Source organism: Podarcis cretensis, assembly GCF_951804945.1.
Source record: "Podarcis cretensis genome assembly, chromosome: 9".
In the NCBI taxonomy this organism is placed as follows: domain Eukaryota; kingdom Metazoa; phylum Chordata; class Lepidosauria; order Squamata; family Lacertidae; genus Podarcis; species Podarcis cretensis.
Genome location: NC_137178.1, coordinates 46,410,242 through 46,427,447, shown reverse-complemented (window position 1 = coordinate 46,427,447; position 17,206 = coordinate 46,410,242). Strand labels below are relative to the sequence as shown.

Below are 17,206 nucleotides of genomic sequence, written 5' to 3'. Positions count from 1 at the left end.
TCGCTGGATTCCAGCAGCTTTGACACAGCAATCTCATCACAATAACTCCTTCTGCAGATTAGTCTAAAATATTTTTCAGGATGGGAGAGCACATCATAAATCAAAGTGAGGAAGAACCTGCAGAGTCGCTAAGGTTCCTCCTCCCCCAAAATAGAAAACATGTGTTTGCAACTGCTGTGAGACAGATCACAAAATACTGTGGATAATCGACTACCGAGCTACCCTAAATGCGGTCTACAAAAGAAGAAGAAATAGAAAAATTACCAATAATCACCCTCCTTCACACATACATGCTGAACTCTAAAATAGTTACTGCAAGAGCCTGTGCTTAAATCAATACTGTACAATTGAGCTTTTTCCCTCCACTGTTGCCACCAGCTTCTGCAAAACAGGAATAAAAAAGGATTGGGGGAACAAAAAGGTTGCCAGTGAGCTGTTGATTTCAGATAGAACAGAAAAGGGCCAGTTCTATATTTCCACTTATTTTGGGGATAGAAATGAAGGCTGTCCCACAATGTCCTGATGCAGATAAAACATGGGTCGCCACCTATGCACCACCAAAACCAAGGAAATGCATTACCAAAACTTTAGACAAATGAAGACAGATTTGTATAAAAGTTGTGTGTGCCATTTTTAAAATATGTATAGCTGTAGACTTAGTAAAATTTAAATAGAAATGCAATATATTTCACCATAGTGGGAAAGACTGTGATCACTCAGTCTGTTGTACAGATGTAGTTGATGGGCAATACAGTGGTACCTCAGGTTACATACACTTCAGGTTACAGACTCCGCTAACCCAGAAATAGTGCTTCAGGTTAAGAACTTTGCTTCAGGATGAGAACAGAAATTGTGCTCTGGCGGCGCGGCGGCAGCAGGAGGCCCCATTAGCTAAAGTGGTGCTTCAGGTTAAGAACAGTTTCAGGTTAAAAATGGACCTCCGGAACAAATTAAGTACTTAACCCGAGGTACCACTGTAGAAGCTTCTTTTACGTAAAGTAGGCAACCTTTCCACCTTAAATAAAACACTAACAGTATCTTACCCATCTCTTACCCAAGTCAGGTGTGGGCTTGCACAATCCCTCCACTTCTTGGCCCTGCAATATCCCTCCTCACTTCCCTGGCTACTTTGAACTATGGTCGAGAACTGTGTCTGCACTGGCACCAAGGGTTAGAAAGTTGGTTTGCAAAACTAGTTAAACCGAATTAAAGCTGAACGGTACTAGAATTAACCTTGGTAAGCACCAGTGCAGATGAAATGCCACGTCTTAGCTACTACTAACCAGAGAAAGGGTGGGAGGTAAGAACTGGTACCAATCTCCTAACCATGGATAAAAAATTGAATGCATGTAATACTAGCAGAAAGCAAAAAATCAATCAGATTTTCATTCTGGTCTAGTTCAGTCACAAACATGATGTTGGTAAAGAAACATCCTATGCACATATTAGATTATCTGGTTACTTCCCATATGCACTGCTGGACTCTGAAGTTGAACCAGCCAACCTGTGCTGGTGGGTTCTTTTTCCTTCTGATGATTCTACGGTACATAATATTCTGATGATTAAAAACTGCAATCTGAAGCATGAACAGCCTTCTGATAATATTTGTTTAGTAAGTCACTGTTCTGATAAAGAACAATGGAAGTTACGCTTTCATAGAAGGAATGTTTTACGGCTGGGAATTCATTTTAAAACAAACTCTGTTTCATACTTATAATTTAGATCTACTTTTGCAAACAGGTCCTTTCTGATCCACCTTTATTGCAAATTACCAACAACAACGAGCCAAGGGAAATTTCCACCCTCTGTGCAATACATACGGAAGACAATAAATAGTTCCTGCTTCTTAAATTATATATGGTTGCATCCAATGAAAGACCATCAATGTGGGATAAAACATCCCCTTCCACTCTCTGGAAACCATTTTGATCCATTAAGTGGCGGGGGTGGACCATCTGAATCGGTCCCACCTCCCTGCAGAGGGGAAGGGTCACGATTATGACAAAAGCTTCACCTGTTGACATTCTGCCTGTCTTATTATTGAGTTACCTGATTTACCTTTAGACCCTATACAGCAGTTTGTAACATTCTGAGCACTGATTTTTTTTTTTTTTTTTTTTTTTTTGCTGAGGATGAACCTGAAAGGAATAATTTGTTTTGTAAAAAGACGAACTTGAACTGGAATTAGTTCCTTTTTGAACAGGTTGATTGGGGACCAAACATGTGGAGAAACGGAAGAGAGGGTGGAATGGAATATTCTGGAACATTCCGTAACTGATTGCCTGGAACCCTGAACAGGAGCATTCCACACTGCAATGATTTGCTACAGTTCTCATTTGTTTTCTTTTATTCTGCAGGAAATTGGGTGTGATATACTTATTAATGCCAGTGCCCTGTTTGTGAAGTATCAGTGTCTGCATTGTGGAGAAGGCTAGTACATGGATGGTTATGCCCAGCAGCAATGTGAGAGTAATTGATAGTCTTTTTTGACCTTCCATTCCTAGTATTTTGGGTTTTTTTGTTTTTTAAAATGATATTTATTAGAAGTTTCAAAAATTACAGAGAAAGAAAAAAGAAGAAAGCAACAACAACAAAAGAAAATTTTCAAAGCATATGTAACAATACTTAAAAGAGGGAAAAAAGAAAAAAAAACATAAAAATCAATACAACAATAACAATAAAAACACAATATTCCATATCTTTATCTTTCATTAACTTGTTTCATCGACCTCCTCACACCTGCCTTTTTGTATTCTAGTTTAGTTATTTATTTCAGCAAATTCTTTCCATCCTTCTCAATTTTTTTTAAATAGTTTGTCTTAACAGTCTAACCTATTAATTAACTCAACAAATCCTTTCCATCTTTCACTATATTCTGTCATTCAGTTTACCTTAGTTTATTTTAACCTTATCTTCCCAAAAATACCTTAAGACTTAAAACTTAATATTTATTTATACATAATTCCTTATAACATTTCTGCTAATTCATTCCAACATTTTTCCTAATACTCATAAATTTTACACTAATTCCCAAAATAAATTTTTAAAAGTTTTCTTCCAATCTTCCTCCAGCTTCTCTTCTTCCTGGTCTCGGGTTATGTCAGTCCTTACTGTCCATTCCATTAGTCCATCAACCTGGTAATCTTATATCCGAGGCTCTTAAGTCTTTTCCATGTCCCTTCTGCAGGTCTTCTTCTTGTTTGTACTTGCACTTTACCTTGTCTTTTGTAGATCTCTTTCTTAATTTCTTTCCTTTCTCATTGAGGAGTAGGTCTCGGGGATGTTCCAACTCAAATATATCTCCATCTCTCCTCAGCAGATCGGCCCATTCCCCACAGTCAACAGTGTAGTCCAGAAAATATTTAAAAGCATGTTTCAAAGTCCCTCCAAACTTAAGGGGACCCACAACTCCAGACCCCCCCCGGCCCACTTCAAATTCAGCCTTCAAAAACAATAGCTTATGCTCCTGTAGGGCCTCGGGCCTCTCCGTTTGTGTTACTTGAGGTTCAACAGCAGCCTCCTCCATTATCTACTGCGTTTGCACTTGCTCTATCAAAACAGATTCCTGAGTTGGCTCCTGAATGGTTTCTGTATACATATTCACTGTTTGTCCAAAGTTTCTGACTGCAACAGTCATCAAATCCATCTTCTCATGCATCTGCTCCAACAAAGCGCTTGTCTTGCAAAAAGCAAGCACCAAAACTTCTTCCAAACACATTTTTGTTCAAGGTCACAGTCTGGTCCCACGATCCTAATCTCCACAGCTGTAAAATCCCCAGAACGACTCCAGCAACAATTTAACAAGCTCCCTCTAGAGGAGGCAATTTCTATTTGTATCCATCTTTTAAAAGCAGATCCAACAAAGAAAAATTACTTTCATTTTTCGGATTTTTTGTTTCTTTTAAATGCAAAAGGCAACATTGGAATCAATTTGTTTCTCTTCTTCAACTAACTGTCAAAAGATGTTCCATTCACAGTCAATGAACTTCACCAAAAATCTCCGTCTCTGACACCCTGTTCCCAGGTTTGAGACGGTGGAAATTTATCTTTCTTTACTCTCTCTCCTGCAGGCTTGAACAATCAAATTTCCCCTCTTTACTCCTGCTTCCAAGAGGGGTTTAGATGATCAAAACAGGAGGAATTTAAAACCTTTATGTGCAACTTTCCAGACTTTGGCTTGCACGATTTTTGCTTCAGACTATTTACAAAAGCGGAAGGCGGACTTCCTGTTTAGAACCTTCCCGCTGAGTGCCAAATTAAAGTGTTTCTTAGCCCAATTTTCCGTTCTACTCACGGTTACTTGTTTAGAGTCCAATTGTCTCCAGGAAAAAGTGAGCGCTCTCCGGCAACGGCTGTGCGGCTTCACTCCGTAAAAATAGCGGTCAATTCAAAACACCATGCCGCTCACCCCACGTCGCTTCAGATCCCCGAAAAAGGGGTTTCCTTGCGTGTAGGGGGGGCGCTCCTGGTGTCAGCCGAATCCCACGTTCCCAGGCTTCCTCTGCCTGGGATTTTTAAAGGGTCTCCGCCTTCGCCGCGGCGGCAAGACCCAATTTTCGCGGAGCGGATTCCTCTGGATCAGAGGAATTCCGCCATTGCCGATGGCGCTAACCCGGAAGTCCCATTCCTAGTATTTTGTACATTTGATCTTGGACTCCACCCCATCTCCATTCCAAAGACTAACCAAGCGATGGTTATTATGCTGTGGTGTGAGATGAATTACTTATGGAAGTAGGTTGAAATCTGATTCACTTGTTATAATGGAACCTTTGTTTCGGCTGATACAACTTTACACATAAGCAATATCACACGTGAAGTTCTACATAGTTGCTTCTGTTCTATTTACTTCCCAGCTCACAAGTTACACAGTTCACATAATTAGATCATATGCAGAAGGAGTCTTGAGAGGAAATAAACAGCCAATTTAACAAGTGAGTCAGCCCCTAGCTGTCCTTCTGGACATAACTATGAAATCATTTGCTGTGTTTAAAAGGCAGCACTAAATCTAGTTAATCTAGACCCATAAGCAAAACATGTGAATTATTCAAATATTATTGAACTTGGGTAATCAAATATGAAAGAAATGGACTAGAAATGAAAATGACTAATACGGTGCTAGAAAAATAAGTGGGATCAGGGTACATTTCCTCGAGGAAATGGATTGTCAGTTAAATTACTGCAAATATTTTCCTTCAGTTGTATAGCTAGAGAAAGATCATTTGTGCCTATGAAAGTCTTCTATTGATTTTTCAGAGCAATTTGTAAGGCATACACTAAAAGCATTTTAAATGGATAAGAATATTACTGGCCATATTAATAATGAACTCTATAAGAGACATCATTGTCCTCATACATGGATTAAGCAATATATTGTCGAACGCTATTAATGTTATTCCGCATAGTACAGTTATTTATAGATGTCTTTTCAGTATAATTAAAGGTAATTAAGACCACAATCCTATACTCACTTACCTAGGCATAATCCCTGCTGACCCCCATGAACCATAATATGCAGATTGTCAGCTTTATTTTTATTTTTTAAAGAGCAAGTTTCTAGGAGTTATAGAACTTGAGATAGGAGAGAAAATGTATAAACCCCATTCTTCTCATTTTTATTAGAAATTCACCTGCTCCCCCCTTTCAGTGTTTTACTTTGCCACCCCTAGAAAAATCCCTGTTCAACTCAGTGAGATTTACTTTTGAGTAGGCATTTATAGGATTGTGCTATAAATATTCATCATTAAACAAAGCAGGCTTTAATAAGTCACCAAATTATTCTGCTCCTAGATGGCAGATGGACTTCAGTCTGTCTGACCAGTTTCCCACCAGCAAACTACACTTCTGATGCTTCTTGGGGAAAAAGAAGCAAAGGTTAATTTGAAAACTGTGGATAATTGTACTCACGTAGTTCCCGCTATACATCTTGGCACAAATCTCCAAGTAAAAAACTACTTGGATGGTGGGTTCAGAAAAGAGACTGAAAAAAGAGAAGAAAAGAAGCTCAAATGCTGTAAAGTTGTTCAGTTGATGAACTGGTAGGACCAGGGCAATCAAGCTGATTATTTTCTCCAATCGCTTTAGGCTCCAAGGTAACCGGGTGGGAGGAGAACCTGATAATGTATGTACCTTGCTTTTGCAGAGTCACTGAGTGTACTTAGCCATTACTCAGATATGAATAAACAGCATTATTTCATAAAATAAATAACACCCTATCTCCTACTGTGTTGAATCAAGAGAGAGAATTTAACAAATCACAGAACTAAGCGTTAAACCTACAGAAATACTGGTGTTAATGATTTACTTGAGCAGGCTCTTGTTCATACTTTCATGTTTCTGACTCAATACCTGATTATGAATGAAATACAGAACATTTCAATCAATCAATCAGTCTCCTTTATTAGCCTAAAGGTGCATCAAATACATGGGTCAGAACACAACACAGTTCATGAAACATAGTAGGAGATACTTTAGGATAAAACTGTCGAGACATCACGAGGTACAAAGATGGCTCTTAGAACCTATGGTGACGTAATTTCATAGCGTCACTCAAAAATCTTGTCACAGTCTCCACAACGTCATTACTACAATTGTTCAGCAGATAAGATGCCCTCGAAGAGTCAGTGTGATAAATCCCCTCCTTCAGTAAGAAGGCCAAATACTTATATATTTTTGCATAAAATGGGCAATAAAATAAGACATGTGTAATGGATTTGACCTGTTTTGTGCCAAAAGGGCAATATATTTCAGAGTATGGGATTTTTGAGAATCTGCCTTTCAAAACTGCAGATGATGAGACATTAAATCTTGTGAGGGGTAGGTGGGGGTCGTAAAGTTGGTGTAAATATGGAGTGTCCTGGTCAAACGAGGGTGGAATTTCCAACCCCAATTGGGAAAAGGTTTTGTTGGCAAAGAGTTTGGAATTCACTTTCTAGGATTCTGCACTTGATTGTCTGGAATGCTTTCAATTGTGGGAGCATAAGCAGTGACTCAAGTGATAGGCCACAGGTTCTGATTTTGCTCTCAATGCAAGCTAGCCATTTGGAGTGGTGGAATTCTGCCAGCACATGGAAAGTTAAAGAAGACGGATCGAACATGAAATGAAAGCGGAGGCAGAATTTTATAGCGGTGAGCCATGCTTTGGTTTCCAGTAGCCTTTGTCCAGTTTCCAGACACATGGCTGCATATGGCACACAATTTGGCAGCTCCAGGATTTTGCGCAGAAATTTGGATTGGATGCGTTCCAATGATTGGTAAACTGCACCAATCCATAATAGAATGCCATACAGGAGTTTTAGGGCTACTTTGGTGTTAAAGACCTTTAGAGAAGCTGGGACAAACTGATTCCCTATGTTAAGAAATGGGTAATAGCCAGAGCTAGAGTATCCACTCTGTTAAGTGCAAGCTTACAGTGGTATTTCCAGGAAGCGTTATATTGGAAGTGGATGCCTAGGTATTTAAAGATTTTAACCTGTTCCAACGGGTTTCCACTGATCTCCCACCTATGAGGCTTCCAAGAGCTTGAGAAAACAAGCACTTTAGAATTTGCAAAGTTCCGTTCCAGTCTGTTGGCTATACAATATTCCTGGCAGAGACACAGGGTCTGCTTCAAGACATCCCTTGTGCGAGACAAGATGACTGCATCATTGGCATATAGTAAGATGGGAACGTGGATGGAGCTAAGCTTTGGGCAATGGCCATAAAGCCTGTGTAAACAGGGTGCAAGGTTGTTTAAGAAAAGGTTGAATAAATACAGAGTTAAGACGCAACCTTGGTTTTACCCCTTTGTTGGCAAGAATTTGGGGGGTTAGCCTGCCTGATTGAGAGCATCTCACCTGGCAGCACATGGAGCTGTGCCCTGCTGGGGGCGGCAGAGAAAAATCGTAAATTTAGAGCCTCACTTGTGTAAGAAGAACAGGGAAGCGGCAAACAAAAGTCTGGCTGACTTGATACTGCTGGTAGCCAGAACCATTGATTTTATCTGTAGAAAGCTGGGCTCACTGCAATCCAAATTGGACACTTTAATCAGCAAGGACACGGAAACATCTAAGAAGGAGTCTGACCTGAGAAGATCTAAGATACTTAAGGATACTTCATCTACAGAGCATTTAAATAAAGAGGAATAAAGTGGATTTTATGTGCACCTTTCAGCATTCCAGGGAAATTTCCTATTTCTAGCAAAGTTAAGATCTGCAGATTTGCATACTATTAAGATATCAAACTAAATTAAAAATCTCCATCGTGAATGAACACAACTTTAACAGAGTGCTTTATTCAGGAACTGAAAAATATAGCATAACACAACAGTATCCACAACCAGGATAACACGCCCCTGCCCAAGTTGGTATCAAATATTTTTGTGATTAAATTGCTGGCAGTAAGTATGAGACAATATTAAAATTATTGAAAATGGGTTTCCCACTGGGAATGTAACAGTATGAGGCTATACATATCCACTCAAAAGTAAACCTGCTGAATTATAATGGGGCTTACTGTCAGGAAAAGTGGGCACATAATTGCAGTCTAAATGTATATAAAAGTAAAGGTTCCCCTGACCGTTAGGTACAGTCGTGGACGACTCTGGGGTTGCGTCGCTCATCTTGCTTTACTGGCCAAGGGAGCCAGCGTTTGTCCATAGACAGTTTTTCCAGATCATGTGGCCAGCATGACTAAGCTGCTTCTGGCGAACCAGAACAGCACACGGAAACACTGTTTACCTTCCCGCCGGAGTGGTACCTATTTACCTACTTGCACTTTGACGTGCTTTGGAATTGCTAGGTTGGGAGGAGCAGGGGCCGAGCAACGGGAGCTCACCCCGTTGCGGGGATTCGAACTGCCGACCTTCTGATCGGCAAGCCCTAGGCTCTGTGGTTTAGACCACAGTGCCACCCGCGTCCCATCTAAATGTATATACTGGTATACAAACATGTAAAACTATAGCTGAGCTTTATTATAACATATGTAGTGTGTGGTCTTAATTATTGTCCTATACTCCATTATCTCAAAATCTTTATTGTGGACATAGAGTAATGAATTTACTGAATATAAAAATCCACCTTGCAGTCAAATCTTCTTGCTAATTTTGGAGAAAGTGGAGAGTGAAGATACAAATTTAAAGTGTGTTGTAAGTGCTGCATTCCAAGCTCAGAGAATGTTTGTTAAACTGGTTCCACCACACTTAAAATGTGCTTAAGTTTTCACTCTTAAGGACTTGTATCTAAATCCCAGTTTTTTTGTTCACACAGTTCTTGTGGAATGATGTACTTTGTGGGTCTCTGTCAGCACAGGAAGTCTTAGGAGTGGACTATTAGAAATGCTAATGATTTTTTTAAATTTATTTTTTGGTAAAAACATACTACAAAGCAGCAGCATTAATGCACTTAAAAGCATGGCTTCAGACAGACAAATGAAATTAGCACCGTAACAGGTTATTAGTTGACATATGTGAAATATTTATTTTTACTTGATGATAGAGAGACAGAGGTCTTGGAAGGCTGCATTTGGTCCATAGGACTGCAGTTCCCCACCACTGCTTTAGATATTGCTGGACTACAACTCATCCTTGAATATTGGCCATGTTGTTCAGGGCTGATAGCAGCAAGAGTTCAACAGCATTTTATCAGTAAGTTTGATGTAAATTTTATATTTTATGTAAACAGACACATCTGGAGAGCCACAGTTTCCTCATCCCTGCTTTGGAGCTCCTTTCTGTGACTGCAGCTTACAGCACATATAAAACATGTATGAAGCAACTATTATGTTTTTATATGTGCTGTAAGCTGCCCAGAGTGGCTGGGGAAACCGAACCAGATTGGCAGGGCATAAAGATGATGATGATGATGATGATGATGATTATTATTATTATGCTTCTCATGTGAAATGCTGGTGGTGTAGTTAGTTAAAAGCTTCTGTAGCACATGAACAAAGGCACTTCTTAGTAATGAGAAGTTTTGTTTCCTCTCTCTTGATAATGCCAGAGAACAACCCTCTCCACACATCTAATGAAAGTACATAATGATCGTGAAGACTGAGAACATGGCAGCAGTATCTGTCCCAACCTATGCATGTTCATTTTGAAGGTAGGGGTGGTATTCAGCCTAAAAATGTAAAGTTTCCAATCACATTGAACTCTACATGTATACGGGTATACATGTAGAGGCTCTGGTCACTCAAAGCAGGCCCATTGGAAATTAATGGACCTAACATAGTCATGTTCATTCATTTCAGTGGGTGTGTCCTGAGTAAAACCCAGTAGATTTCCACCCTGTGACGAGGACCTCTGTATGTACAACTGTAGACATGGAGAGTTCAGTGTGATTGGAAACTGCCATTTCAGCTTTCCAGGTTTCATGTAGAGAGCATGTATAGAGTTGTATGGATGGGACTCCAGCCATACATTCAAAATGAACACGAATAAATTTGGGATGGAGACAGCCATTGTGATCCCGTTTCCCTCACGACCACATGCTTTCATCAAAAGGTGTGAATGGTTGGCACTTAAATCAAGAACTTGATCAAAAACCTTAGTCATGTTACCTTTCCCTCATCCTCAGGAAAAGCAGTTTGCAAATACAAATAAGTTCAGGAAACATTCCAGCTAAAAGATGTCAGATCAAATATAAGTGGCTAGCTGTTTTCCATTTGCTGTTGATTATCTATGCCGGATTGGTAATATTAAGTAGTGGATGGACATAGCAGACAACACAGAGATTTCTCCAAGTAGTTCTTTAAAGGTAAGCTGGAACTGAACTGAACAGCAAACAGCTCAGCCGGCCTGCTTTTATAGGCAGCCGGCTGTCAACATTGTAACAACAACAACCCAGGGTTTCCCGCCTAAATTAACTGACGTGGACCTGAGTGAAAACTATATACACAATACCCCTGGTGGCCAGGGTGAGAACTTCAATATACAACAGGTAGGGCATTTGACTGAGCACCACCATCATTCCATTGCTTGATTCTTCCTGGTTTCTACTGGATTCTAATGGCTGCAATGTGGGACAGTTGATAGGGAACAAAACCTGACCCTCATTTAAAGTGCTGGAATCACAAATGCAAGGCATACGTTTTTGTTTCAAACTAATGATGTCCCCAAGCACATCCCTTAACGTTCTCTCAGACTTGACTGGCTGCCATTCACTCCCACGGGAAAAGGTAAAGTACTGCACTTGATAACAATGAACATATAGCTTAAACTGAGTTTGCACCGTTATTTTTGCCTACTTTCTCTCCCTCTCTACTTTGGGATTCAGTAATATTAACTTAAAAATAAAAAGCAGTTAGCTTCTCCATGGTGCTCTCTGTTAATGATTTTCAGTTATTTTTTTTGCTGAAGAGTAGTTACAGTACACTGACATCCTTCTCCAGTGTCATACAAAATAGATTATATTTACAAAAATGCAAGAATAAACACAAAAGTGTCAAGTCCTTTAGTGATCAGGGATTATAGGGCAACTTGTATATAAACTCAATTTTATTAAATCTGCCTGTAATGGGAAGAGGGACAGACTGCATGCACTACATAACTTCCACATTACTTTGTAAAATAATAACTTTGTCAAATAATAATGAGATATTGTGTGAAGAATTTAATGCTAAAATCACATGTATATTAAATGGGAAACTGTGCAGTCAATTACCTGTCAGTAAACTGGTTATATGGGACGCAGGTGGCGCTGTGGGTTAAAGCCTCAGCGCCTAGGGCTTGCCGATCGAAAGGTCGGCGGTTCGAATCCCTGCGGCGGGGTGTGCTCCTGCTGCTCGGTCCCAGCGCCTGCCAACCTAGCAGTTCGAAAGCACCTCCGGGTGCAAGTAGATAAATAGGGACCGCTTACCGGCAGGAAGGTAAACGGCGTTTCCGTGTGCGGCTCTGGCTCGCCAGAGCAGCGATGTCACGCTGGCCACGTGACCCGGAAGTGTCTCCGGACAGCGCTGGCCCCTGGCCTCTTAAGTGAGATGGGCGCACAACCCCAGAGTCTGTCAAGACTGGCCCGTACGGGCAGGGGTACCTTTACCTTTACCTTTTAAACTGGTTATATAGAGCTAATATGAGTGATTGAGACCTGATGTACTAAATGTTCTTATAAGTAGTAGTCATGTCTACTTTTGCACAATTGTTCAGTTTAATTTTTCAGTACTGTGATGGAACAGCACTGAGGAAAGCAGGATTCTTTGGAGTAACTTTGGAAGAGCCAGGAGAATTAATTTTGGGTCCCAACCTAAAATACAAAGAAGAATTCAGGACATATCCATTCATCCCCTGTAGCAGAACCTTGGTATTCCTTTTGTGGTTGCTAACACTGAAACAAATATTGCCAAAGGACATTGCTTTCAAAATTGAGAGATGTCTGCAGACTGTTGTGGCAGTGACTTCATAATCTACTGAAGCAATTTCTTCATTTCAAGACCCCTTTTTTAAAAGTAACCAAAAGAAGCATTGCAACATAAACATTTTCTATAATATCCCCATCTGAAGCTTACAAAATTTTATTTTAAATTAATAGAAATACTGTATGACTTCTAGACATCTCCAAGACCAACTCAGCCAGCTTCCTTCATGATGTGCAATTCCTGAAATTTGTTTAACAGTTCGTCATATTATCAGGTATACGTACTTTAGCATTCATTCGAGTAAACTTCTCAGATCCACTTAAACACTCCCACACCCAGACATTGTTAGCACAATTGTACTTCTCAAGAGGGTTGGATAAACACCCAGAACAGATTTATGGGCAGTGTGGGGAGAGGAGGGAAGGGAGTTCTGTGGTGCAGCCAGAAGTCCTTGTGCTAATGGAATAGCTATTAAAAGGCAATCGCAATCATGGTGTAAATAAGGCAGGACTATTTCACACACTTGGGAACAATAATTGCATGTAGGCTGAACAGGGGTTATAACAGGGGCTACAATGGTCACACTTTTATTGCTTATATAGCTTACAGAGTTTGGCATCATCATCATCATCATCATCATCATCATCATCATCATCATCATTTCTAAACTGCCATTCATCCAAGGATCACATAGGGCTGATATCATTTTTCTCAGTTTCCTCTTTTTCTTATCTACCTTCCTGTTTGTTTTCTTTCCTTTCTCCCCACCCCCAGCCCCGTTTACTGGCTCCCTCCCTTTCTGTTTGTTCTCTCTACCAAAGTTTTAATATTTATGCTAAAGACACTTTCACAGTGATCCCCCTCTTGCTTGTTGAAAATGTAAGACCAGGATGGCAATGTTTATTAGGATTCTGGTTGACTTTGCCTTTGTTGGTGAAAATCCTGGCTAAAAACAATCCAGTGTTATTAATTTCCAATTAGATGGCTCTATACTTATAAAAGAATACTTTAATTAAAATGAAGAATAAAAATGAGCTAGCATCAAATTATCATATTCATTTCCCTGGAAATGAGTTTCTAGCACATCAATCTTGCATATTAATTAAAAACAAAGTTCACTTTGTTGATCTATAATAGGTTTCAGGTGTTGCTGTAGAAATTCCTCTGAGAATTGAAATGTGTGGTCAAGTAAATACACTTGATAGCTTTGTTAGGTCTGCAAGTACTAATGACAAACATTAACATATGTTCCATAGATAGTCAACTTTTCCCTTTTGTATGTCTGAGCAAACAGCATATGGCTGGTTCAACTGCAATGGAAGTAGAAATACTATAGCAGAACTTGGAAGCTGTCAGAAATGGGAAGGCTTCCTTCAACCAGAGGTTTGTTAACATAGATGTTTGAGAGCTGAGAGGTGTTTCTGCTCTTTTTGAGCAGTATTTTGAAGAGTCTACTGCAGGAGGAATCAATAAGGTATTGTGCAGATGCTATGGACTGCAACTCCTATCGTTGCTGACCACTGACAACATTGCCTGGAATTGGTGGGAGTTGTAGTTCAATACATTTGGAGGACATCGTGAAATTAAAATAGACTATCCTGGTCTAGTGTGATGTTTGGCCAATTCACAGTGGGTTGTGAGCTCCACATAAACTTATCATATAACAAGAATATTAGGCTTATTATGACATTTATGGTCACTTGGAAGACATTGGGATAAACCACATCCAAGATGACTGAGTGAAGCCGAAAGTGGTGTATAAAATCAAAAAGAGTAGCGGGAATGGTTAGTATGATTGATACCACAACTATAAACACGTGTAAGTGAAAGGAACTTTACTTGCTCACGTTTTATAGGAGTTTCTAACCATTAACTACAAACATGGCGTTTAAACATGGAAAAAATCCAGTTCTTCAGGACTTCCGGGTTGGCGCCATCGCCGAATGGCGGACTCCCTCCGAGCTCCGGAGGGAGTCGGCTCGGCAGGGGCTGGGTTCTACCGTGCCGGCGACGCGGGGACCCTCAAAAACCATGGGCGCTGAAACCCATGGGCATGGTGACTCGGCTGGCACCATTTGCGCCCCCCCAACCACGCGAAGGAGCCTTTTTAAAGGCTGCGGAGCGGGTGACAGGGGGGGTGGTGGTGCTGTGAGTCCTCCGCTTCCCCTGCCGAGCGAAGCCGCATGCCATTTGGCGGAGAGCGCTGACTTCTTCAATTGAAAATTCGGAATAAAGAACAACCCGTGAGTAATTGGAAACTGGACTTAAAAAAGGAAAAAAAATTAAATTTTAAATTAGGAGTGAGCTGGGGAGGAGCAAAAAGGAAGTCAACCTCCCCCCTGTTGTAGAGGATTTAAAGCAAAGGATTTAACAACTAAGATCGAGTGCTACCTAAGTTTGATAAAGTTATTAATTTCACGATGGAAAGTTATAAGATTGGGCTGGAGGAGAAAAGTAGATGTGAGCTAAAATGCAACCCCCCCCCCCGGGACCGGGAGCGATCCGCGAGAGCGCCGGGAGAGGAGAAACAGAGGCTTTGACAGCTGTCAAAGGAGCTGTCAAAGCCGAAGAGTAAAAAGAGAACTTTGCTAGGAGGACTTTGCCGGTTACATTTGTTACGAATTAGATACAAATTGTCTAAAATAAGGAATTACAAGTTACTTTGACTGTTGGGTGGATCTGGAAGGAAACTGAGTAACTATAATCCCCCTAGAGGGGCTGTGGGACATTACAAATATTGTTGCCATGGAATTTGAACTGGATTTTTTATCTCCTGGGAAACTGCAGAAATGGAATACTATTTTGTCTACAGAGGTCTCTGCACTAAAGGAGACAATAGACTTATCTATTGAAGAATGGAAGGGACTTGACGTAAGTTTTGTTCCTGAATAATGGAAGGGACTTGACGTAAGTTTTGTTCCTGAATAACAAAGTCTCTGTAGGAGAATTTAGAAGCTTTTGGAATTGGAACATTTTTGCAGGAGAGCAGGAAATGAAACTAGAGAAAAATGAGGAGAGAGAACAACAAGAACAACATGAACAATAAGAATCGGACCAAAAAAAAAAAAAAAAGGACTTTTTTGAGATAGAATTTCTCCCAAGATTGGACGCTTGAAATTAAAGATGATTAAAAAGATGGCAAAGACTATTTAAAAAGAAGGCAAAGTGGATCTTTGAAGGATTTCGGCCTAGAAGTGGGATCTCCAGGATGACAACAGGCACTGATAGACATTGGGGAACGCAACCGGGAAAGGGGGGAGGGAAATTTGGAATCCAAAGGGTGTTAAATTATACTTTATTCTTTTTTCTATCTTTTTAAAATTTTAATCTGTTCTGCATATTAAAGTGGGGAATTCGTGGAAGGGAGCGAGGTCGATTTTAGGGGAGGGAAAAACATTCTTAATATTGGGTTAATTGTAATAAGCTTAAAACTTGGGGTAAGAACTTGTTGAATTTATTTGAAAGAATTGGAATACAAAAGGGGGTGGGGGGGGGAAGTCCTGGAAAAATGTTAATGAAAATAAGATTATAGAATGGATGTTTTATTTTCTTATTTTTCTTTTTCTGTTATATTTGAAAATGCTTAATAAATATTATTAAAAAAAAATAAAAATCCAGTTCTTCAAATGTCTGACTGAACCATTCTTACGTGGCTGGGGGACAAAACATTACTATAAATATTAACTACAGGATGATTATAGAGGCTATGGTTAGAAATCTGTTTAAGATGACAAAGTCATAGTACATCCCATTGATTTCAATGGATGAAATAAAAAAAATAAAGTTAGGACTTTAGGATACAGATTTTTTTATTTTTTGATAGATTCATAGTACTAGTATGATTGACTTGCTTTTTTCACGGTTCTCACAGTGGCCAGATACCTTTGGGAAGTCCACAAGAAGAGCACTTTCCCCATTTGTGATTCCTTCCACCTGGTATTCAAAGACATGCTGCCCCGGTGGTGGAGGCAGAACATGGCTATTGTCGCTAGTTGCCATTGATTATGCTTTCACAAGAAATATTTTTAGTGAGGCACTCATTATCCTTAGTGCTCCTTGAGGTTATTCCTTGTGGACACGATGTGCAGATTTCTCTGGGTCTATGTAACCTAGCCTACCAAGAACAAATAATCTACCATCTTATGTTCTGACAACCCACCAGGAGCTCATTAAGCTTCCCGGTTTTCTGCCTGGGATGCAAAAATGTGTTTGTGTGTTCACACATGTGTGCACATGTGCTTTCAAGGACTTCATGGGCCACAGTATATGGCTAAAGGACTTTGCTTGGCTCTGCAGTTTCCCAGCTGTTCCATGTAAATCTGGGCTTAGGATATTTTTGACTGAAGATGGAAGTTTTCCTGAAATATCCCCATTTGATAACTAGTTGTGTATATCCACCAAACAATGCGCAATCTCTTTATGTTTAGCTGTTGTTATGGCAACTGATTATTGGTATTAAAATGATCGCATTGGTAAATGGAACTCTTCTTCCCCGTACTGAAAATGTTTTGTTCACAGCATATTCAATTAATTTTTGTTTAATTTGTCACTAGTACATAAGAGAGATGTAACACAGAGGGCTGGGAATATCACACTAATGATTTGTATTAGTTTAAGTACTGCACACATTGTCAAACAAATAAAAACACTTCAGCTTTCTCAGAGATTGAGAATTGGATAAAAACATTCCACTTTGTCTAACTTCTTATCTGTAAAGATTTCAGTTTAGTGTTGACAATGCATTTTACAATCTTACTTCAGCATTTTATTTCTGAGATGCCTGCCTCTAAAAACTGCAATAAAACCAAACAAATGGTTAGGGTAGGAGAATAGTCAGATCCTCAAAGGAGCCAGTTATGGACAAAATAATCTTCAGACA

General features: G+C 39.8%; 1 protein-coding gene across 1 annotated transcript in view; it reads right to left on the bottom strand.

The window, feature by feature from the left end:
* ANXA10 (annexin A10) overlaps nucleotides 1–6,062 on the bottom strand; it is a 33,162-nt gene extending 27,100 nt beyond the window's left edge. Inside the window, exon 1 of the mRNA XM_079991440.1 lies at nucleotides 5,905–6,062. Coding sequence (XP_079847566.1) covers nucleotides 5,905–5,922 — 18 coding nt within the window. The 5' untranslated portion in view covers nucleotides 5,923–6,062. The remainder of the gene's footprint in view (nucleotides 1–5,904) is intronic.
* Between the last annotated feature and the right edge of the window lie 11,144 nt (nucleotides 6,063–17,206).